This window comes from Phodopus roborovskii, unplaced genomic scaffold, assembly GCF_943737965.1.
Source record: "Phodopus roborovskii unplaced genomic scaffold, PHOROB, whole genome shotgun sequence".
Taxonomy (NCBI): Eukaryota; Metazoa; Chordata; class Mammalia; order Rodentia; family Cricetidae; genus Phodopus; species Phodopus roborovskii.
Window position 1 is genome coordinate 7,788,579 of NW_026126588.1, and position 16,422 is coordinate 7,805,000.

The 16,422-nt window shown below is 38.9% G+C and overlaps 1 protein-coding gene across 1 annotated transcript in view; it reads left to right on the top strand.

Moving 5' to 3' along the window:
- The window catches only part of Tfap2d (transcription factor AP-2 delta), a 50,674-nt gene that overhangs the window by 12,757 nt on the left and 21,495 nt on the right, over nt 1-16,422 (top strand). Inside the window, exons 4-5 of the mRNA XM_051204419.1 lie at nt 1,255-1,420; nt 1,598-1,716. Coding sequence (XP_051060376.1) covers nt 1,255-1,420; nt 1,598-1,716 — 285 coding nt within the window. The remainder of the gene's footprint in view (nt 1-1,254; nt 1,421-1,597; nt 1,717-16,422) is intronic.

Below are 16,422 nucleotides of genomic sequence, written 5' to 3' on the forward strand. Positions count from 1 at the left end.
AACTTCTCAGTGGCTGCACTATTGCAGGGATTATACTATGTCTACCAGCAACCATCAGCTGTCCCTCCTTTGTCCGTGCTCCAGTAAATAACCCCACATCCATGCTTATGTAAGCAACCATAATTAAATATTAAATTCAGGGTGCTCTCCCTCTCTCTCTCTCTCTCTCTCTCTCTCTCTCTCTCTCTCTCTCTCTCTCACACACACACACACAGAGATTTTGTAGGAAATATTTTGAAAAGAAAATACAGTTTGAATTGGAATTTGGCAATGAACCTTGAAAACTGCCCTCAGAGGTCTTGGAGCGTATGAAGACAGCCTTACATCCCAAGTTCATACATCTATTATCTTAGTAAGGTGGGCTTTGTCTGGGAATGTTTGCAGTAAGTTAGCAATTAGGCATCAAGAAACTATGTCCAGTGATACTCACCCTTGAGTGGGGGCTGCCTGAGGTTAGAGAATGGAGTATGCTACTTTTGCAATGGTGTGAGACTCAAGAGGCTCTGTAGAACTTGAAGATAGGAATCCCTGTTCCAGGAACTCTATCATGGTAAAAGTGTTTGGTGACGTTGTTCTTAATGGTTACCACTGCCTGCACCCTAACAGTAATGATGAAGTGATTGTCATAATGATAATGCATTAGTTAGTGCAGGTAACTCGATAACTGTGGCTCTTACACCGTGTTTGCCTACCTGTGCTAACAATGCAGATAGAAGTAAAGATTTGACTGTGTTGTCACCTGTATAGATTGGAAATTTCTGGCAATGAGCAGGTAATTTTCAGTGCACATGGGGATTGGTGCCTTTAGTTGGTGCAAAAATAAGAGGAGGAAGAAGGTAATTTCAAACAGTTTGGGGGAAAAAAGCAGGCATCAAAATTTTCAATCTATTCTGTATGTGTGCCCAATCATAGGTAACTGTGAACAATTAGCTATTACTACTTCTCTGAGGTTAACTCTTGAATTGGGGGCATTAACATACTGGTGTGTTTCTTGATGTAACAATGTTAAAATTAACACTGTAGAGGCAGCCTGTGTTGTAGAAGGTGCTGATTTTTGTCTAGAATTACAATGTTACACACAGATTCATTTTCTGTGTGATGTTCAAAATCCTAATTAGTTCTTGGAAGGATACCTTTTGATTGGCCTGACATGATGTAAATGGAGGAGAGACACAGCTGTTGCCATGCATCTCTTAATTCCGCCTGCCTTTCCATTCACTATTACTGAAGCACATTTTTTTTTTCTTTCCCAAGGTGGCACCTGTGTGGTCAACCCCACAGACTTGTTTTGCTCTGTTCCTGGTCGTCTGTCCCTTCTCAGTTCAACTTCCAAATACAAGGTGACCATTGCTGAGGTAAAGAGGCGCCTCTCACCACCTGAGTGCCTCAATGCTTCACTCCTGGGAGGCATTCTGAGGAGGTAAGATGAGGCTGTCTCCTGCCACCACATCTCTAGTAACTGAGCCAAGGCCACTCTTGAGCCTCTTGTCTTTCTATCCTCCTTACTTTGTGGCATCATCCCCATGAAATCAAGTTGGCTCATAATTTCTTCCAAGGGTTACCTAACCTGTCTTAATTTTCATTTGATTCTGGACAGAGCAAAATCCAAGAATGGTGGTCGCTGCCTACGAGAGAAGCTGGACAGGCTTGGCTTAAATCTGCCAGCTGGAAGACGGAAAGCAGCCAATGTCACCCTGCTCACTTCCTTAGTGGAAGGTATGGCTTTAATGTTCTTGAAGAAATAACGGGACACTGGTCTCAGTGGTTCATGTTACTGCTTTGCTGTAGTTCTGTTAAGGGTGATAGTTAACGACAATAGAACTTCCTCACTAGTTCTGACAATGATTGGCTTTGCCTTAAGAGAAAACATAGCTAATTTGTGGGATATCAATTGGCCTATTAAGCTTGGCAATCACAGGGAAGATAGAAGAAGGCAATGGAAGATGTGTGCTACTTCTCCAAGCATTCCACAGATAACAGCAGCAAGGCCATGGCGTTCTCATTTCCTTATTAGCTTAGAGTTTGAATAAATACAGTTGACTCCATTGTTACACAGTTCAAGGTCCATAGGATAAACAACTTTGCAAAGTTAATAATGTTACGGGGCCAGAAAGCACATTGCATTAAATGTTAAGGACATTTTGACAGGGCCTCACTGTGTAGCTTTAACTGGCCTATACATTACAGAGATCTGTCTGCCTCTGCCTCTGCCTCTCCAATGCTGGGATTAAAGGCATAGGTCACCATACTCAGAAGCTTGTAGACATTCTTAAAGCACATCAAAACTGACGCTTCTGTGAAGGGGCAAACTGAGTCAGGGAGAGCTTGAGGTTAAGAAGGTCTATAGAGGGAGGTAGAAATGTACTGCCAAGAGTTACTTTGTTTCTTTTGTGTTTTTCCCTTGTTTCTACTGAAAACCCTGACCCTCACATTTTCACACAAGCTTTTTCTAAAGAGCAGCTCCACTGAGTAACAAGGTTTTGGGGGGATTTGAATGCCAGAGGAACTAGAGTTATAGACAGTCATGAGTCACAAGTATGGGTGCTAAAGGGGGTTTAAAAATCCACCACTGTGGGTTTGGGGGGATTCTAAAAACCCATAGTGTGGGTGCTTTCTTTCTTTGCCAAGGGTTTTAAGAACACGCCTGGGAGACTATCATTACATCAGTTAGCTTGTACTTACAATACTCTAGGGAGTGGTGAGTGAAAAGCATAAGTTATCACAATGACCTTTCCAATATTATACATGTGTAGCATGTATTTGTGTAACATGTTAGCCAGATATTGGGCACACACAATAGTAATCTAGCTTGGGAGACTGGTAGGAGGCCAGTCTGCACTATACAGTAAATTCCAGAATACCTTGGACTACTGAGCAAATTACCATTAACAGCAACAACAAACAAAACAAAAACCCAAGAGGAAATATATTGACTGTACTCTCAACATTTGTCTTGACAAAAGATAGCTTTGTTAATTCTGTTATCAATAGTTGTCTTTGTTTTTGTTTGATGTGTTTGTTTTGCTTTGGTATTTTAAGACAAGGTCTCTCTGTCTTGGAAAGATTAGCCGGAAACTCTCCCCACAACCTCCTGAGCCATAAGATTATAGCTATCCACCAGTAAGCCCAGCTTCATAACAGTTACCTTTGCTCCCTGCACCAACAGTAACAACAACAACAACCACAGCTGTAAGACCTTTGACAGCAAACATTTCAGTTTAATCGAAGTTACTCTTAGAGGTTGGCCATTGTTGACTGAACTCTGAAGTAACCCAAATTCCAGACTTTGAATTCTGACATAATACTTCAAAGTCTGGTATTCTGGATTATTTTGAGTTTAGAATTTCATGTTAGAAATATTCAACTAGTCATTTTATGAAAGTGTTTAAAAACCTGAATAGGAACTTTCAAAATAAAAAACACAGTGGGTCCAAGCATTGGGGGTAAAGGATAGTTGGCCTGTACTGTCCTGAATCTTGCTTTGTGTTTGCTGCTGCTGAGAACTGATCTGTGACAGAAACAACTTACTTATTACCCACATATATGTATGTATGTATGTATGTATGTATGTATGTACATGCAAAGCTACAAGGACATGACTAATTATTGACTAAAAATGAGCTAGCGTCCTGCTCATTTAAAGTAAAAATACCTTTTAAAAGATAATTACTGGTTTTAAAGAGGGAAAACAAGTAGATATAATACCAGAGATCTGAGACTCATATAAATGGAAGACTATGAGTAATTCATTCCTCCCACCCCAGGAATTCTAAAACTATTTTAACTATCTAAAACTTGTCTACTATTTCAAGATTTATTTATTTTTAATTAATGTGGACAACTGTCTTTCCTGAATGTATATTTATGTACCATGCATGCTTGGTACCTGGTGGGGTTATAAAAGGGCATTGGATCCCTTGGAACTGGAGTTACAGACAGTTGTGAGTCACTACTGTGGGCGCTAAGAATCAAACCTCATACTCTGGGAGAGCAGCCAGTTCTCTTAACTGTTGATCCATTTCTTCATCCCCTCTCTCAACTTTCTTTTGAACCTAGAATCTTGTGGAAGAGGTTATGCTATTCCTTCACCATTGTCTATCCACGTCTCCTTTATCTCCTGGATTTTCTACATTATCCATGCGTGCATCTTAATGACCAGGACCTAGCCACTTGGGTTCTTTGAAAGACCTCTTAAGACCAGGCTTGAAACTCTTAAAGCTAACAGACAAGATGAGATTAGTACTTTTTCAAACACCTATGTGACCCAGTATATGAGTGAGGGTCAGTCATCCCTCATAGTTTGGTTTAATACTTGACTACAAAAAAGACAAGATCATATTCCCATGTAACACATGCATTTTTATCTATGTAAATTTAAATACACAGTTACGGATTAAGCACAACTTCTAACATCTAGATTATGAGCTTTTGTCTTTGTTTCCATTTCTCCTTCTTACTTATACTGCTATAAATTTTTAGTTGTCCATATCAGTATCTGGAGTACAAAAGAGATGTCTGTCTTTAGAATATAATAACGGTTTAAAGTTACTTAATTTAGTGGGTTTGTCTTCCTGAAGAGACACAAAACAATTCCAGAGCCTTCTCCCTCTAGAAAACATTCAGAGCCCTCAGCCACGGAATTCCTGTTGTCGTTTTTTGACAGTTTTGCTCTGTTTTGCAGTTCACACTATAACAGACTTTGCAGAGTTGCTTGTTCAAAGATGTAGAAGGAGTCCATGATTTAGTCATTGCTGTCCATCACCTTTTCTTGCCTTCAGTTTCTTACAGTCATCAGCATTTAGGGTGGGAAGGGGGTTCCGTTCACCAGAGTGGAAGGCTTTATGGATCCGTCTTGCTGCTTTTGTGGGAGCTCACAGCTTTGTCAGTCAATCTCTGAAGTTCCAGAGCACCACTCATTTAAGTTGTTTGCTATAAATGCTCAGAATAGCAGTTGTGAGGGAGGCCAAGTTCTCATATTTACTTTTCCCTCTTCCTCTTCCTCCGCCTCTGTCTCTACTCCCCCTCCTCTCTCAACAATGAGGAGCATCAGCCAAAGGAATGTTTTATTTCCAAAGACTGTGTATGACTTCCCTTCAGTCCCTGTTAGTTGGAACCTCTTAGTATTGTTGCTGTCTTCTTTAGCTTCAAGTACGTGAATTTCCAGACCTACTCTGTTTCCTACCTCACTGGAACTAGTGTAGCACTTACAAAATCTGTTAATTCTTGGGGCTAGTTCCTTGACCTTCTAAGAACAATATCGTTTTTTAAAATTCATATGGGACTTGGAATGGTTGGTTGGCCTGTCTGTGTTCCATTTTCCTCACTTACAAACAAGGATTGTAGTATCTACAATAACTAGGGGTGTTCTAGTTGCTACACCTGATGTTTCCCGTCCTGTGGTCAGCAGCTTAACACGAGGGAAGCTTGCCTTCTTTTTGGCCCCAGCAGTCAGACACATTCCTCATCAGTAGTCTTTCTATCACAGTCTCATCAGGGACCAAGACCCCAGAGCTCTTTTCTGTCTGTAACTGCACATGTCTCTATGTCCCAAGAATCTGTCATCATGCCCCGTCTGCTATTTACCACTTGAAAAATCCATTACTTGGTCAGACCTAAGTGTAGAGTAAGCTCTGGCTGTGTTAGAAAACTCTCTCTCTCTCTCTCTCTCTCTCTCTCTCTCTCTCTCTCTCTCTCTGAGCGTGTGTGTGTGTGTGTGTGTGTGTGTGTGTGTGTGTGTGTGTAAAGCTTTCCCTGCAATACCTCAAGAATATATAAAGAAAAGAGCCGAGTGGCCAAGGGTTAATAACATGGCTCATGGCTCAGCGGGTAGAGATGCCTGACACCAAGACTCATGACCTGAATTTGATCACCTGACTTGCAGAGAAATGCTGTAACACATTCACCTTCAACCCTCCCATGGGGGGGGACACATTTAAATGTAATGAATTTCTTTACCATAATATATATTCTCAAAAAGATAATGTTTTGATAGTCTAACACCATATATGCACAACACTGTATTAGATGACATTAACTTTAATTAAACACACCACCATGGTGGCACAGAAGCGGCTAAGGTTGATTAATTATTACACTCTAGTTTTCTTTCATCTAAGCCATAAAGAGTGATGAGTGTGGCTTCTGGGGAAAAGTGAGCCTGTGTGAAGTCACGTCTACCTACAGCTTACTACAGGGAAATACATCAGTCACTGTAAGTGCAGCAACTTACTCATGGGGTCATGGTGAGAACCCAGCACAGTATATGCAAACCCCTGAGCATGAGGAGCAGGCCAAAGGAGCACTCAGTATGTCTTAGTAATCACGATTCTCAAACAAGGAAACCAAAGCAAAGAGATTAACTGTTCTGTGTAGGATTAAACAGTTGGAGACTACAGGGAGAAGAGTCCAGACAGTCCTTCAAGCTTTGCAAACCCTAAGTCTGTTTTCCATTTTGATTTGTTTTTGCTGCATAGTGAGCTGCCCCAAACTCAATTCTTAACTTGAGAGAACAGGCTCAGGCTGCAATCTTTTTTAACCTTGCTATTCCTGTGAACTTTAAGCAGGCATTTCCACCTCTCTTATATTTTTGGTTGTGAGCCTAGCCTCTAATGGCTGAGCCATCTCTCTCGAACCCATCCGCCTCTCTTATACCCATTATCAACTATAAGGTTGTAAAATCTTGCTAAACCTTCTGCCACTTAATTCCCCAGAGCGCTTCCAATTTGTAGGGATCAACAGCATGTTTGAAAAGTTACTGACCGAGTTTATAAAGCTCTTCCACTTAAAACGTAATAAAATCATACCTTTAAAATAAGTGAAGTGCGTGTGTGTGTGTGTGTGTGTGTGTGCGTGCGTGCGTGCGTGCGTGCATGCATGCGTGTGTGTGTGTGTGTGTGTGTGTGTTTGAGCAGGTATTCAGAGAATAACCCCAGGTTTCTCGGCACTTTCCACCTTGTTTGCAACTGGTTGATGAATTCCAAGATACTCTCCTTTCTCCACTTCCCATCTTGCCATTAAGAGTGCAGGGAAACAGAAACGTGTGGCACTTTCTGCCTTTATTTTCCTTCTGGGTATGCAAACTCAGGTCCATGCTCTTGCACAGCAATCCTTTTACCAGCTGAGGCATTGCGCCAACCTAATAGATGTAATCTATTATCATTGATAATTGGTCCACTGTGTTTCTGATCCTGAGCCCGTAGACCTGCCTTTCTGATAATGAAGGGAACATCATTTGCACAGCAGGCAATGCTTTCCTGTAGGTAAGAGAGCTGGCAAGTGGGTTTCTAAGTATTGTAGCCTATGTCTTTGTCTTGTTGTTTACTTTAGAGACAACTATTGTCCATTCCTTGTGACTTTAAGAGAGGAAACCAAAACAAAACAAAGACCCTTAGAATCCTTGCTCTGTGTATTAGTGACACCATTTGCTCAATCCATGCACAACCCTGACCATAAATCTAGGGAGTTGAGGAGTTGCCTTCACACAGGCATGAGCAACAGGGACCTATTTTGATAAACAAGGCTAAAAGGCTGCTCTGTAATGATCATGGCGTGTGTGTATGTCTCAATGGTTCATCCCCCTTCGCAAGTTTCTCAGACATCACATCCATCATTAGTCCCATCCTGTGATGAAGGTGGCCACCTGCATTGTAACCCTGCATGTGATAGGAAAAGTCAGGCTGCTATGGCTCTGATTGGTGTTCGCTTTAGCTATACAACCACCAGGAAGGACAACATGCAGGAGACCCCAATTTTCCCTTTTGCACATAGAGAATCCGACACTGCCATGTCTTTGGGGGCATAGCTTTACATTTCAAAGCTAACAGTGGAATTGACCTCAATATATTTAATTATAACAGAACTTATGGTAGTCATTAATGCTAAGGCCTCTTTTTGGCTTTTTTTTTTTCCTTCAGACCAGTGAGAATTACAGATAAATTTCTTTTTTTAGCACAAAAAAAAAAAAAAAAAAAAAAAAGGTACTAAGAAGGAAATTCTGCTTTGGTAACTGGTAATTAGGTAACAATTAAATATTGTTATGTAATATCTGAGGACTCTTTTTTTTTTTTTAGGATTCAGTTATTGGCTTCAGGGAACTTGTCTTTGGCACAGGATGCCATGGACACATGGGTACCACATCGAGATTATCTCCATAAACTGTCTTCTTCCTTGGTATTCTCCTGATTTCCCTTTCTCACTCCTCTTTACCATGTTACCCACTTTGTGGGGAGGGTGGGTATTTGTTTATAGAGGCAGAAGAAACAGGATGCTACACAATTTTGTCTCTGCTTGAAAACATGCTCAAGGGTTCAAGTACTCCTTGTACTCACAAAGAACGCCAGTGTATGTACGAGACTCTTGGCCATCTGTGGTCCATTGCTCACTCTTGTAATCAGTGGGGTTTACTGACGTATACATATCTTTACACCGTTTTCTACTTACTTTTTTCTTTTTAAAATTTTTCTTTTCAAAGACTGTGGCTCAGCCGATGGGCTTTTCAAATACTTAATTTTATTTTTTTTCTATTCCTTACATTTTTTGGAATTCTTATGCCTTTAATCAAATAATAGATTCTATAAAAATAACAAAGTCTTAAAATTATCTTTGTTTAATATACAAAAAATACTTGAGTTCAAAATGAAATCTTTCTATGAACAGAAGAACAGGGTAGAGAATGACTTTGTTCCTTTATGAATACACACACACCACACACACACACACACACACACACACACACACACACACACACACACACGGTTTTTTGAGACTGCTCTAGAGCTGCTCTAGAACTAGCTCTTGTAGCCCAGGCTGGACTTGAACTCACAGAGATCTGCCTGCCTCTACCTCCTGAGTACTGAGATTAAAGGCATGTGCCACCCTTACCTGGCTATGAATATATTTTTAAACAGGCAACTCATTAAAATGATATAAAATCCAAATGTTATGAAGGGATATTCCCTCTGTTTCCAAGGCAGCTAGTTCCCGCACAGAAGAAAGAAAACTAATACAACTTATCCCTCTCTTTCATTCCAAGAACATACATATGTATGTGTTTATTTCATTTTTAAAATAAATTATAGTGTTCTATGACATGACATTGTACTTTATATTTTTGCACTTTGTCTTAATGACCATTGTTTCCGTAATACATATGAGTTGTTGGTTCTTTTAAACATTAATGACATTCATTTAGTAAACACATTATAATTTATATTTATTTTTAATTATTTCTTTTACTTTTTGAGTTTAATATATTTGTATCATTTCCTCCTTCCTTTTAATCTTTCCAAACCCTCCCATAAACTCCTCCTTGCTCTCTTTCAAATCTGTGGCATCCATTTTTCATTAATTGTTTTAAAAATATAAGTTACAATATACAGATTAAGCCAGTTGTACTTATGTGTTGAGGAATACACAGACACCCATGCAATTTAATGAGTCTTCTACTTAATATCTCTAAAGCATTTTCAGATTTTGACCGTTTAAATAGTGCTACAATGAATAGCTTTGTATTTATAGGCATATCTATACAGACAACCAAGAACATTTATGGGAAATTTTTAGGAACAGTATTTCAACACAAATATTTCAACACCTGCCATTTTGATATACTATAGGCAGATGATTCTCGGTCGCTGTTATTAATGTGTAGACTTATCGCAACGTGGGTAAGATATTTGAATGGTAGAGCCTCTTTGTGCTTTTACATAAATGATTTGATCTTTGAGTTTTTATGTTTGCTAGCTTGATGGATTAGAGAAAATCACTCTTAAAGTCTAGACTCAACACATGCTTAGCCGTTTATGAGCTTTACTTTCTAATCATTGACTTTGAGTTTACAGAGGAATTTTGGTATTTTTAAATGATAACAAAGCTGATTGCTGCAAACCCCCTTACTACCCCCCAAGGTTTCATTTGTTTACTGTTACAGGCATTTTTGCCTGTAAGATTAAAACTTGTTGCCTCATAATTTCAGACATGTATGCTTATGATGTTCTTTAATCATAATCGCGATCCCATTGTCTTCTTTTATTTCTTTCTTCTCAACATTTGCAGGTATTTGGCATGCCTGTTGATGAAATACTATTTCTCCTGTAGGTTTTGAAATTTCCCTTTTGATTTTAGTACCTTAAAAGGGACCTTTCAGGTTCAAAATCACAAAAGAATCATCCAAGTCTTTGGATTGCTTTGTGTTTTAACTTTCTATACTTAAATCTTTAATCCATCTGGAATTTGTTTTGCTCTTGGATATATGGTATAGGTCCAACTTTATTTCTTTCCAGATGGCCAACCAGTTGTCCCAGCACCTTTTATTGATAATCCATCATTTCTCTGCTAACTTGAAAAACAAGTTACATCTCAGTACATTTCTCAATTTGAGTGTACTTTTTGAGTAGAACAATGTCTTTCTTTCCTTAATCATTCTATCTTTATTCCTATTACCACATTTCCTTTCTTGTTTCCAGACTGGTAATCCTTTGCTTTATGTCTAACTTACATCAGTCAAATATGACAGTCTTTTAAGAACATACAGCTAGACAGAATTCATACAACTTACCAGTAACTCAGTGGCTACTGCTTTCCATCCTTGATGTAACCCATAGAATCCTTATAGGGGGATTATGTATAGCCCATCTACATATGCTTTCCCCTCCTGTTAGGGGAGAGATGTTCAACCACAGCCGAAAAGAACAACTTCAGGAGTTTTCAAAAAAAAAAAGCTCAAGCCCTAATACCATAGATTAACGGATATTGGTGAAATCTAATAAGTTTTTTTTTCTTTTAAGCAAAAACATGAGTTAGAAGTATAGCAAGGGTTCAGAAACTATGTCTTCAAATGTAGCTTGTTATTATTAAACAGCTCCACTTACATAATGATAGACTCTTGTTTACATGAGTTTGTAATATGAAGGTAATCTTTGTAGAAAGTTTATTTTGTTTGGTTTTTGAGCTACATTTGTTAGGGTGCCTCACAAGACTGTGATGAATAACGAATAAAATATATGAGTAACTTGTTGTCACAGATCAGCTATTCTTATAATTGCAGAGCATTGAAGGACGTACAGAACTATTGCTTTGGGAAACACAATGTGAATGTTTGATAATAATCATCATTTATCTAGGGAAATTGCCAGATTATAAGACATGTAGCTACGTCAAAGATGCAAAGAGATATTGCTGTAGAGTGCCTTCCTTTCAGAAAAAGCTTGAAAACATAGCAGAAATGTTAAATTTTTGCTCCAGCTCTATGATAAAATTGTTATTTCATATGATACGAAAATTTATTTGCAGAGACTTGCAGTGCAGACCCATGATAAGAGATGCTCACGGAGAATTACTAGTTTAGGACCTGTCTTCGCTATAGAATGAATTCAAGGCCAGCTTGTGCAATTCACTGAGATCCTATCCCCCAAATAAAAAGGATATAGAAGATAGAGTGATCAGTGTTAGACTACTTTCTTAGAATGTGCAAGGTCTCTGGTTGAATTTTCAGTAAAGTAGAACAGAGAGAGGGAAGTTTATTAAGATAATTACCTAGGTTTAAAACTTGTGAATACTAATAGGCACTTCTTGAAATAACCTGCCCTTTCCCCACACAAGAAAATAAGATTAAAATCATAGATAGATAATCAGTATTTAAAATATATGAGTTGTCTTTATTTGCAATAGCAAATTAAATCTGATTTGTGGTAATATTTTTACAGTGACAGTTGGAAAGGGTTATGTAAGGAATTATGAGTTAAAGGCGTCATTTCCTACAGAGCATTTTTGAAAATTTAGTTAAAGTACATTTTTCCTAAAATACAATTATTTTAAAGAAAAATCCCTCACAGCAATGCACAAGTTTGAAAAATCAGGTGTATTTATTTCTAATTTAAAAGTAAATCCAGGCACTGGAGAGATGGAGATGCAATTAAGAGCACATACTCCTTCTCCAGAAGACAAGAGCTCCCGTTCCCATCACCCACATCAAACATCTCAAAGCTGCCTGTAATTCCAGATGCAGAAAATCCAATGCCTTCCGGCCTCCAGTCACCCATAAACACAAAACATACAGTCACAAAGACACACACACATACAAGTGAATGAAAATAAACCATTAAGAATAATAAATTCAGATCCAATCCTTTTGAAACCAAAATTTCAATACAATAGTCGATTGACTTTTCATCAGGAAATACTCTGCTATTGACTTCCCACTTAAATTTTTTTTCTAATGTTTTCTCCCAGAATTTTACTTTTGCTTGGGCGTATAAAAAATTGCATCCCCAGAGACCTAGCAAGCAAGCTGCCTGCTGGCTGGCATTCACTGCATGTTTTGGAATTCATTTGTACCTGCTTTTTAAGAGCATCATTTAATAAGTCATCACCTAAAACACCCAACCATCCCTCTGTAGTTTCCCATTTTTTTCAGATGGGGATGCGTTATCAATTGGCACACACACAACTTAAAGCCTTTGCAAGCATTACTCTTATCAGTGTGGACTTCTCAGTTGAGACATTCTTGATATGAAATAAATGACTTTAGTTTTCAAAGTTAGGATGTTGCTGCTTGTGCTTAAAGAGCAGATGTTCAAGTGGCACAATAAATTGGAAAAAAAAAAAAAAAAAGAAAGTTTAAACCTGCTCAGAACTACAGAATCTTATCTCATCCTTTAGAGAAGGAAGGGGTCGGTGGCCACATATGAGACAGGGAACAAGGAGGGGGAATGTTCTTGGTCCTTCCTAGGATGTTCTTTCTACCACAGGTAACTGCTCAATGCCCAGAGTCAGAGAAACCCATAGATCTTTTTTCTTTCCCACAATACCGAACAAAACTCATAGAGGCATACCCATATAGTTTTCTGACCCTAAATTTTGTTTTTCTTAAGCCTGTTAGCACTAAGACATCTGCTGTAAAGAAATCCACTTTATACGTTTCATTGTTTTAGAATACTTCTGTGCTTTGGTTGATGGCTCCATTTATCCATTCATTCTTAGATTTTCATAAGCAAAGCTTTTGTGCGGTGATAGTCACTCTTTTACTACATATCAGAATGTCTTCACTTGCCACTTCTTTGATGTGGCATCACTATACATCCTGTAACAATGTTACACTGCAAGCCACAGAAAGCAGTAAACAGAACTAAGGGGAGGAAGGATTGGGCTGTCAGTGTAAATGTAAATAGCAGCTGTTCTCAAACTGTTTTTAAAACTGCCACACAGTGAGAGCTTTGCATAAAATGGGACAAATCATTAAGAGTCAGGTTTTAGCACAAACTCAAGAAGCGCGCTACCCTGCTGCTAGCACTGTTTATGTCAGAGGTTCTCAACCTGTGAGTTGCGACCCCTTTTGGAGGGTGGAAGGACCTTATCACAGAAGTCACCTAAGACCATCAGAAAGCCCAGATATTTACACTGTGATTCAAAACAGTAGCAAAATTCCAGTTACAAAGAAGCAACAAAAATAATTTTATGTTGTGGAGGGTTTCAGTGTTAGAAAGGTGGAGAATCACTGATCTGACAGTCTCTGTGAAAATATTACTTAAATACCTGTACCTGTGTGAATGATGGATTGTGCTGCTACTTTGATAGATGTAACTTGGCTTACTATTCAAACCTAGAAGGGAACACAGTTCATGCCATCATTGGGCTGGTTTGAAATGATCTTTGCATGCTAAGAACTGCAAGTTTATCCTGTGGTTGGGTGCAATCACATTCATTGCTTGATGGATCCAACTTTTTATTTTCAAATGTGAAATTTCATAGATAATTCATTTTGTTATTTTTCTAGTAAAACTGAACACTCTTCATGGCATTGCTATGTCCTTTTTTTAAAAAATAAAATCTTTATTTCTTTTCTTCAAATATGCATGTAATCTTCTCCCTGAATCAGTTAGGGTGATAAACTATTAATAATCAACATTTTGAAAATGCTGCTTGTTCATTACAGCAGTACTCAAAACAATGGTCCCATTAAGTACTGAGTATGCAGAGACCCTTTATACTTCATCATAGCGTCTCTCCGTTTTAAATGGAGAGACACTTAATATTTCCACACAAGTCCTAGCATTGCTCATTGGTGGTGAATGGGGCATGCCTTAGTCAGCTAATTAACAAAGTACTGATAGTCTTATTTCATTGAGACTGTTTCTTGTGGGGGCCAGAGGCAGCCACTTATGTGGTCACTGGCCTCCAAAGGGCCCAAGAGCATCCCTTTCCCTTGTTTCAGGCTCTGAAAGGGAACGTCAAGACCCAGAGTTATAGGTGCTATCCAATCATGTGACCTCATAAGATATTCTGAGATCCTGGACCCAGAAACTCATTGAGACTTTTATCCCCATTGAGTTAAGCTCTTTTGCAAAGTTCTAGGATAGGTTATCTCGTATTGTGAGAAGGAGAGAAACATTTGCAACACATGTGATTAGATGAAAACAAAATCACTGGTGATATTAGCATCGATTGACAATAAATAAAACATGAATATAGTTGCATCGATGAAACTGCATTTTTAAACATTTAGTAATATTTTGCTCACTTTGAAAATTCCAAGCAGGTGCTCAACTACATCTGTCAGATACAGCAAGTTGCTTTGTTGTTCAAATGTTCTTTTCTGAAACAGACAAAAAGGAACCCTTTGTGCACAACAAAAACAAAACTTCTCTTTAAATGATCTTGGTTAGAATTGTGTGTGTCTTTCTGTAGGGTTGTGTGTGTGAGTGCCCATATCTGAGGAGATCAGAAGAGGGTATGGTATCTCCTAGCGCTGGAGTTACAGGTATTTGTGAGCCACCCTATGTGGGTGCTGGGAAACAAACTTGCATCCTCTGTGAGAGTGGCTGCTCAGCCACTTCCCAAGTGCTCCAACAGTTCATATTTACCCAGCAGACACGAAGCACACAAATGAGGGTAAAGGTGTAAGTCAAGGGGACAAACGCTTGCCTAGCATGTACACAGCCCTGACTTGGTGACACCCTACTTCCCTTTCACTCTATCTCGGACGACATATAAGCACAATCATACCAACAAATCGTGATAGAAGTGTGCCTAGTCTTGTTTCTTTGATTTAGCATACTTTGGGGAGAAAGTTTGGAAAGACTAAATATAGAACCCCAGTTAGTGATATACAAACATTTTTGAGAGACACATGGCATTTATTATGTCCTCTGAAAATAACATGGGTAGAGGTGTAATACAACACATAGCTATGTGATAGAGCACACTTAGTAGATGGAGAATGGATATATAGGTTTTTATTGTAAAATTCTTTCAACTTTGCTCTGTGTTTTATGTGTGTATGTATGTATTTATTTATTTAGTTAGTTTTGGTTTTTCAAGACAGAGTTTCTCTGTATTGCTAGAGCCTGTCTGTCCTGGAACTAGCTCTGTAGACCAGGCTGGCCTCGAACCTCGAACTCACAGAGATCCACCTGCCTCTGCCGCCCCAGTGCTAAGATTAAAGACATGCACCACCAACACCTGGCTTTTGCTCTGCGTTTTCAAAAAATGTGTCTGAGAAAAAACTTTATTACAATTTGTAGTTATAAAAATGGTTGAGTAACTCTTTTATGGGGACTACTTCCTGAATATGAATATTAGTTTCTCTGTGTACTGTGGCCCTCAGCTGCCTTCCTGCTTTTTATGGCTGTTAACTTTGTGGATATAAATTTCCCAAACTGAAAGGCTTATTTTTAATAGAAAAACTATATTGTATAAGGCTATTTTATTGCTGTCACCTAGTCTGTCTGTTGTCATCTCTTCTTATCTATGAGTGTCTCTCCTCAATGAATGATCTTCATGCACACCTGGTGTCCATTCATCAACCAGTCTGTTGTTCTGTGGGTACACAGCAAGTTCAAGTCCGTAACTGCTCAGAGTATGACACTGGACAGGTATTAAGCAGGGGTCACATGATACCATCATTGAGCCTTTTTTACCAGCTTCCCTGAACTTTTGTAAAACACTCTAACAATCACTTGATGTTGTTTGTAATACCACATCTCCTATCCCTATAACACTAATGCACATGGGTAGGCTATACACAGTGCTTATAAAGATGCAATGAAAATCATAAACAGCTATTGTAGTATTCAGTTTCTTCTTACTGTTATGGATGCTATTGTTGTCATGACTGCCTCAGTGTGTGTATGTGTGTGTGTGTGTACATGCTAGAGAGAGGTCAGAGGACAATCTTGGAAAATCTGCTCCTCCTTCCATCTTTCTTTTGGTCCCAGGAATTGAACTCAGTGTTCAGGATTTTGTGGAAAGAATTTTATTCACTGAGTCATCTAGCCACCCTGTTCACCCCTGGTTTTTTAGACAGGGTTTCACATGGTCCCAGCTGGCCTCAAGCTTGCTCTGTAGCTGCCTATTTTTCTTCTGAGCTGGCCAGCAATCAAACCCAGGGCCTCATACACACTAGGGAAGCATTCTAACAACTGAACT